The 8,243-nt window shown below is 32.9% G+C and overlaps 1 protein-coding gene across 1 annotated transcript; it reads left to right on the top strand.

Annotated features, from left to right (window-relative positions):
* The first annotated feature begins 3,088 nt into the window (after window positions 1–3,088).
* Window positions 3,089–7,838, top strand: LOC128159349 (uncharacterized). Its single transcript, XM_052822408.1, has 2 exons — window positions 3,089–3,152; window positions 5,881–7,838. The coding sequence occupies exon 2, from the start codon at window positions 5,888–5,890 to the stop codon at window positions 7,550–7,552; it is 1,665 nt and encodes a 554-aa protein (XP_052678368.1). The 5' UTR covers window positions 3,089–3,152; window positions 5,881–5,887; the 3' UTR covers window positions 7,553–7,838.
* The last annotated feature ends 405 nt before the right edge of the window (window positions 7,839–8,243 follow it).

The following is an 8,243-nucleotide window of genomic DNA, read 5'->3' as shown; positions in this document are numbered from 1 at the left end:
GTGACCATATACCGTGAATGCAGTTTACATAGCGTCTATTTTCTTATTTTGAGAGTCCTTCGGATCATTACTTGAAAATGAGAGAAAACTTTGAATAATGTTAATCTTTATGTCATATAACATGTGAAACTGTTTTTATTCCACCCACAAGCTTGAAATAATGAAATAATTTTAATGAAAACAATATAAATAGTCGTCATAAATCCCATATCAAACGACATATTACCACTTGGATCTGCGCGTCTTTTTAATGAATTTATGAACAGCGGCAAATTCTAAAATGTAGTCCTTGTATGAAAAATTTCGGATGGTAGTCAATTTTTCCGGGATCCAGACAGAGAGCTACATATATGCAGCTAAGGTAACTAATAATGCTTCCAATGAAATACTTTGTTTAGTAATGAAAGTCTTTAAGAAAGCAATACTTATATTTGTTTAAAAAATAACACCCCAATACTTCGTCTTACATTCGCTATTTGTAGAACAAGTAGAACCAGTATCAGTTTGACTCTCACCATATACATTGTTCGAATTTAATTGCCCTAGCATTGCATTGCTTTGCATGTACACAATTTCTTTTAAAAATTAAACACTTAAAGTGATTACCTATATGGCTATTAATCTATTTGTACACATAACGTACACACGTGATTCAAAATAACCCAGACGGAAAACGGTAAAGAATTCAGTCACTGATTACATTTTATAGAACTTCTAAAAAAAAAACCACATTGCGGATCTAATTGTTTTTTAATGTGTCAATATATCAATATACAGTTTGTTAATTATTTTCGATTGCTAAGGCTACAGCGTATTTGATGAACATTGAACAATATTTTTTTCATGCCACTTTTTTCCATGGAAGATAGCGAGTACAATTATAAAGCATTTATAAAATTTATTTAATTACCTCTTTAGAATTGTGTATGGAATAAATAATTTATAAACTGCTGCTGAAGGTTGTTTGGTATTTTTGTTTGTAGATGTTTTGCAAATGAAAAACGTGAAACCGGAGCAATTCATAATTAATATCCCTAATAATCGTACTTAAAATTAGCGGCTTTGGATTCAAATATTATCGTATACGAATATAAGTTCACTTTTTAAAATCATCTCCACGATATCGAGGATAATATTATCTCCAGTGTAAATCAGTATTTTGTTTTGCTTTAAAAGAAATGTTCTATCGGGAGCAATCCCGTGTTCGTTTAAATTGCCATCGTACATTTGTCATGTCAGTAATACACATTGTGCTTTATATGACGGCCGTGTAAGATAGGTAAAGTTAGCTACTAGTAACTGGATACGAGAAGTAAAAATAGCTAGCTACTAGTAACTGGCTACTAGTAACTGGCTACGAGATTAAATAAAAGTTGGCTACTCGTAACTGGCTACGAGGTTAAAGAAACTTGGCTTTGTGTCGTAATATTATGTGGATGTCTTGAAGGAATGTTGATATTAACAACCCTTGAAGATGTCTTTAATCTTTATGTACGGCTACTTGAGTTGCGTGAAAAATTTTCTTTAAAAAAGATATAGTGAAATGAAATGCACTGGTAGCTGACAAGATTAAGAGAGATATCTGAGTAATTTTGTTGTAATATGAAGAGGATGACATGATAGATTGTTATAATTAATAACACTTTTTTGATTTTGATATTTTCAATCTATAAGTACAGCTACTTGAGTCAACTAGACAATTTTGTCTAAAATAGAGATATTTTAAACGAAATGCACCAATTATCGGTGAGAGTAAGAGAGGAATATGAGTAAATGATAATATAGTGCAATGTACATACTAAGAACAAAAATAGAAATCCTAGGTATGTTTTCTCACTTGGACAGTAACTAGTAACTAGAAGCCAAGTTTTTTTCATCTCGTAGCCAGTTACTAGTAGCTAGCTGTTCTTACTTCTCGTAGCCAGTTACTAGTAGCCGGTTACTAGTAGCGAACTTTACCTTTCTGGCCGTGTATACGTATTGTAGAAAAGTTGAGTTTAATTACCATGCATTGGAACCATTTTATTAATTAATTTATTATAAATTTTATCATATCCCAGAACTGAAACAATTCAAAATGTCTCCGTTACAGTAAAACAGTGGGGCGTTAAAAATGTATTTGATTGGTTAATTTTGATATTAAATTTCGAATCTTGAATCTCATATTTCAAATCTCGAATGTTGAATCTCGAATGTCGAATGAGAGAATTGCGATTGGTTTTAATTAATACGTTTAAGAGGTTATGAAAGGACTCATGTAATGCTCTAACTGTTACATGCAGCGCGCAAAGATAATTCCACATAAAATTCACAAATGTTTTTCATTTTTCATTTCATAAAGATGAACATCTGAGACCTTATTTTTGTTGTTTGTTTCATAACTGTGCCCCTTTCTATATTTAGATGCATTACGAGACTCAGGTAACCGATCGATAGTAGAGTCGCTAGCTGTATTCAGGCCGTCGCCCAGACGACAGTGCATTGATGATTAATAGTATTAATTTTACGTCTTTTAACAATATCCGTAAATGTTTAACCGGATGCATGGGTCTGTAACGTAAAGGTATTATTGTTTACACCGACACATTGAAAAATAGAAGTGCTTTTTAATCAGTAAATGCATAGCCATTTAAAAATTCACTTGATTGTTACCATGGTCAATGGGCGCGCTTGATTTAGCTTAACTTGGTGTACACTGGTGTACACCAGTGTGAACATAATATTTTGTATTTTATATCTCAAGTGCACTTAAATCCCAATGGTTAATTGTACATTGTGTACGAAAGTTAACAAAAATATTGGGGATAAGGGTGCAGTTTTAATAGAATCCGAGCCTTTTTTCTGCTATAAATGCAATGAAATAAACATATGTTTTAATGGCTTATAAAAGACAACCTTAAAATGCCTTTTAATCTGTTAACTTATATTTCTTGACATAATTTGCCAAGTTCCCAGTCGTAACATCTGTCCGTCATATTGGTTTCGGTGCTACGCCAACCAACACATGCCCCTGAATCGGCGTAGAAAAGCGTACACCCGGTGCGCTTAGTGTACATTTTTATGGAAAATCAAGTGCGCCTTGTTTGATATGGCTGCTGGCACATAAACCAGAGATTAAAGAATACCTATATTCTTGTAAAACACGCGTTACGGTATGTATTCTTTTACATTTGTACTTAACCAAAAGTCATTTAATAGAAAGGTGATTCAAGTAAATGACACAAGAAGTTTAACTATATATATCTACTTTCACTTCATGTTCAGTGTCAGTTTGTATTTTATCACAGGCACCTGAATTTTTATCAATCAGTCGCTTAATAAGTCATATATTGAAAAAATCTACCCCTACTATATATAAATAATAGAATTTTTCAATATATGACTTATTAGGCGACTGATTGATACAAATTCAGTTGCCGGTGATTTTATCGTCCAAAACATTATAATTATTGCGTTCTTGTTATTATGTTCATAATGTCTTGTTGTTAAATGGTGATATAAGTAGCCTGGGGCAGAAGTTGATGCGGACTGGGGGGGGGGGGGGGGGATCTGACCATATATTGAATATGTATTTATATTTAGGGTAATTGCTGTTTGTCATCCATTAACAATTTTAACTTTATCTTGAAAACTACATGTACATGGTAAATTGTCACTAGTCAAAATTGAATTGATATGTTTTCTATTTTAGGAAATCTACTTTACTTTAAAAAATCTTCTGTACTCCCACACATCTGTATGAAAAACTGAATTGATAATTATGTAGACAAGGAAACTTTCTTCCAAAATTTTAAATTTCATGTCCCCCTGGGAAGGGGTTTGACTCACGTCTAGTGTAGGGCCAAAATAGTCAAATAGTGTTAAATTAAATAATCCATATAATGGGTGGGGGTTGTCTGTTTATCATATGTAAAAAAAAAATTAAATTATTTTATTCAGCTCTAGTTTAAATAATTAAAGGGGCATGGTCACGATATTGATCAAATTTCATTTTTATGTTTTTATTATTTACAATGCTTTAGAAATGCATTTATAATGATCAAATAAAATTTGAGAGTCATTTGTAGAGTTATGAGCAAGATACAGGGCCCACAACTCTTTGTCATGTAAACAAGGCTCGTGGCCTGTTTTTGTTTACATAGGTTCAATATACCAGTAAAAAATCTTTTTTAAGTTTAATATTTGTCTATCTTTTTATTTATCTTAAGCATGAATAAACAGTTCTTAACGTTTAAAACATTCGTTTGAGGTCTAAAATTTAAATTTTTACTTAAACGTTCAAAATGTAAACAAACGCTTTGTTTACATAGCGAAGAACTTCAAGCTCTGTAACTCGCTTATAACTCAACAAATGACACTCAAATTTCGGTTACCTATTAAAAATGCATTTCTTAAGCATTGTTTATTTTAAAATCGGAAAAATAATTTTTGACCATAATCATGACCATGCCCCTTTAAAGAGTTCAACTATTTTTTTTTAATTATTTAAAACAAAACAACCAAAACAGTTTTTTGAGTTTTTAAATAAACAGTAGACTTGTTAGTAGTAAAGTAATTTAAATTATATCTAGCCAAAAATACTGAATTATGGTATGTGTACAATAACCTTTTTAATAAATGCCAGATGGTGTCATTGAATGAATGGTTGATAATTGAACAGGCAGGTAAAATGTGAGAATTTATTGATATAACAAAATATCACTATACAGTCAAATATTTATTCAATCACATTTTGCTTTAGATGAGTAAAAATTTTATTCGGAAGTACATTAGCCTCGCCTGAAAGTACAGATAAGCTAGTTTGGAAAAACAAAACATCACAATTTATGCTATATACTGTGGTTTTATCAATATTCGTTGAATACCAATTTTCGTGGATTTCGTTATTAAGTTAATCCACGAAATTGAGTGTTCATTGAACTGCAATTTCTATTAACATCTTGTATTGATAGGGGCATTGGCCACGAATTTACGTTTTCTTGAAACTGTGATTTTCACTTTTTCCACGAAAATTGATACCCTTGAATATTAATGAAACCACAGTATTTGAAGCTTGTTTTAGTTTCGGCATAACATATGATGCTGACAGTTGATATCTTTAATGATCATTTCTTTAAGACTTGAATACTTTGTTTCTGTTCTGTTTACAGACTCCTTTATAATCTCTGACAATGCCTTTGAACTTTAACATGTGTTCATGGCATGAAATCTCGATCCCGATTCAGATAAACGTGTGTTATCCTGGTTCCGTGGCCTACCCATAATTCCACACAGGAACTAGCTTAGCTCATGCACAAGCTGAATTTTCCCAATTGCATCCGCGTTTACCTCACTTTATTTTCTGCGTGGACCTCGGGGTCCACGCAATAAACATAAAAGCTATTTTGAAAGTTAACAAATATGGAACAATTATTTCCTATCAATGTCCTTGTTGTAAGATTCCAGGTAGGAAGGTGGTGGTCATTACCATATTCTAGATTTTATATATTTTACTCCAGAATGAAGCTTACCATAATTAAATGTTTATATATATATATATATATATCAAAAGGTTTGTGTATGGGCTATGATACTCAGGTGACCGTTAAGGCCTGTTGGCCTCTTGTTTATTACTAAAATCGATTAATTATAAATGCTTTTTTAATATCGAATTTGTATTGAATCTGAATTTTGATTAAGTGTAGTTCAAAAACACTCAGTTTTATCAAAATTTCATCTTCATCTTCTAAACTGCAAAATATCATTCATGCAACATTTTCTTCTTCAATGTGTTTACGGAGACTCAGAATGTACATGTAGGCTTTATGTAACTATTCACTGATCAAAGTCCCTGTCATTTAAAACCTAAGTTTTTAAATTTTTATTTTTTATTTTTTGCAGAACAACCATGGATCCTCATTCTAGTGCCCAGGATGTGCACCGATGTGACCTTTGTGAGAAAGCCATAGTACACAGCTACTGTGACTTTTGCCATATCAACCTCTGCAAGCCCTGTGTAGTAGATCACATCTCAGATGGATATGACAAACATAAAATTGTCCCTTTCCAGGAACGTAGATCAACCCCCATTTATCCAAAATGTAGAACACATTCACATAAATTCTGTGAATTTCAATGTGTAAATTGCAACAACATTTTGATATGTTCTTCCTGCATGGCATCTGAGCAACACATGAGCCATATATTTGTAGAAATTGCAGAGATATACAAGAAAAATAAAGAGGCCATTGAAAAAGATGCAGTAGAATTAGAAAATTCCATTTTTCCTACATATGAAGAAATTGCACTGGAGTTGGAAAATCAGCTTGCCAGCTTGGACGGAGGATATGAAAAACTTATAACAGAATTTTCAAAACAAGGAGAGCAATGGCACAGAGAAATCGACATCGTTGTCAACAAAATGAAAACTGAAATCAGCGAGATAAAAGTTAAACACAGAGACATTCTACAGAAACATTTGGATGAAATCAAACAGACACAGTCTCTCATAAAGCAAACTGTACTAACCTTAGGGGAACTCAAGAAATCCACTGAAGTATCTCCTACCATTGAATACAGCTCTAAGATCAGAGAGTTCAGCAAGCTTCCACCCAAGGTTCAGGTATCACTGCCAACATTCATTCCAAAACCAATAGACAGTAGGAAGCTGAATAATTTCTTTGGGCAGATCACCCCATTATCTACTGCAACAGAAAAAAATGCATTTCTACTGAACCAAACAAACACTTCATTCAGAGAACTACTGGATGAACCGGAGCTTGTTGCCACAATACAGACTGGATATGAAACTTTACGCAGTGTTGTCTGTCGTAATGAAGACAGGATATGGACGAGTGGATGGACCAATGAAATCCAATGCTTCAACATTGAAGGTTTACTCTGCCAGACAATCAAAACAAAATCAAGTAGTGTCCCAAATGATATAGCCAGAGACAATGATGGGGATCTACTGTACTCAAATGGAAGAACAAAAACAGTAAATAGAGTTAAAAATGGTCAGACAGAAAAGTTGATCAGAATACAGAAATGGAGTCCTCGCAGTCTGTGTGTTACCTCTACTGGTGATCTCCTGGTTGCCATATACAATGATGATTGGACTCAATCCAAAGTTGTCCGTTACTTGGGATCTACTGAGAAACAAACCATTCAATTTGATGATGAAGGTAAACCTCTGTACTCAGGGAATGATAGAATTAAATACATCACAGAGAACAGAAACCATGACATCTGTGTAGCTGACTGGGCTGCTGGTGCAGTAGTGGTGGTTAACCAGGATGGGAAACTCATATGGAGATACACCGGACATCCCTCAGTTACAAAGAACGAACCATTTAAACCCTGTGGTATCACAACAGACAGTCAGAGTCATATCCTGACAGCAGACAGTTACAACCATTGTATCTACATTCTGCATCAGAGTGGACAATTTCTCCGTTACATTGATAACTGTGATCTAAAGGATCCTTATGGTTTATGTGTGGACAATAATGACAATTTGTTTGTGTGTGAATATTACAGTGGCAATGTTAAGAAAATCAAATATTTAAACTAGATGTTGAAAATTGTTCAAATAGAATAACCGTGACTTCTATGGATATTGAAATTTTCTGCGAATTGCTCTTTAAAACATAAATTGCAATATTTATACATTCAAAGACAGCATCACCTAAGTGCAGGATGATTCTTTCCTTTGTAAACTATTGGCATTAATTGTTGCATGCTAACCATGCATCAATATCAGCACTCGCTCTCCAAAATTTTAACTTTTCCCCATTTTATTTCAGACTGTTCTGTTTACTGAAGTTCACTATGTTCACACGGACGTATTTCACAGATTTTTTTTAAAATTCATTAATGTAGTCAAAAGCAAGGAAAAATTTAATAAAAATCCTTTCAGCTCAATGCTCGGAAATTTTTGTATGTCACGATTAATAAAAGGTGTACAATTTTATGTACTTTGTTTAGTCGTTTATGATTTTTTTTTTTTACCAGGTAATGAATGGTTCATAGAAATTTTTCAAATCTGAAATGAAACGATCCGGTATAACATCCATCAATACATAGATAAATTTCCCTTTTTAAACTGATATAGCAGCCCTGCATTGTGCATGTGTAATATGTTACGATAGGTTTTAATTCATAAATAGCCATTTGATGAAGTTAAAAAAAAAGATCTTTAGATGCATCTAATATGCATAGAATTAAAAAAAAAGTGATTATTTGACATTTAATGTTGTATGCAA

Source organism: Crassostrea angulata, chromosome 8 (assembly GCF_025612915.1).
Source record: "Crassostrea angulata isolate pt1a10 chromosome 8, ASM2561291v2, whole genome shotgun sequence".
Classification (NCBI taxonomy): domain Eukaryota; kingdom Metazoa; phylum Mollusca; class Bivalvia; order Ostreida; family Ostreidae; genus Magallana; species Magallana angulata.
Note: the sequence above shows the minus strand (reverse complement) of the source record. Positions and strands in the feature narration are given on the sequence as shown.

Bases quoted from the DNA above. Each gene is read 5' to 3' on its own strand.
- LOC128159349 (XM_052822408.1), top strand. From the start codon at position 5,888: ATGGATCCTCATTCTAGTGCCCAGGATGTGCACCGATGTGACCTTTGT.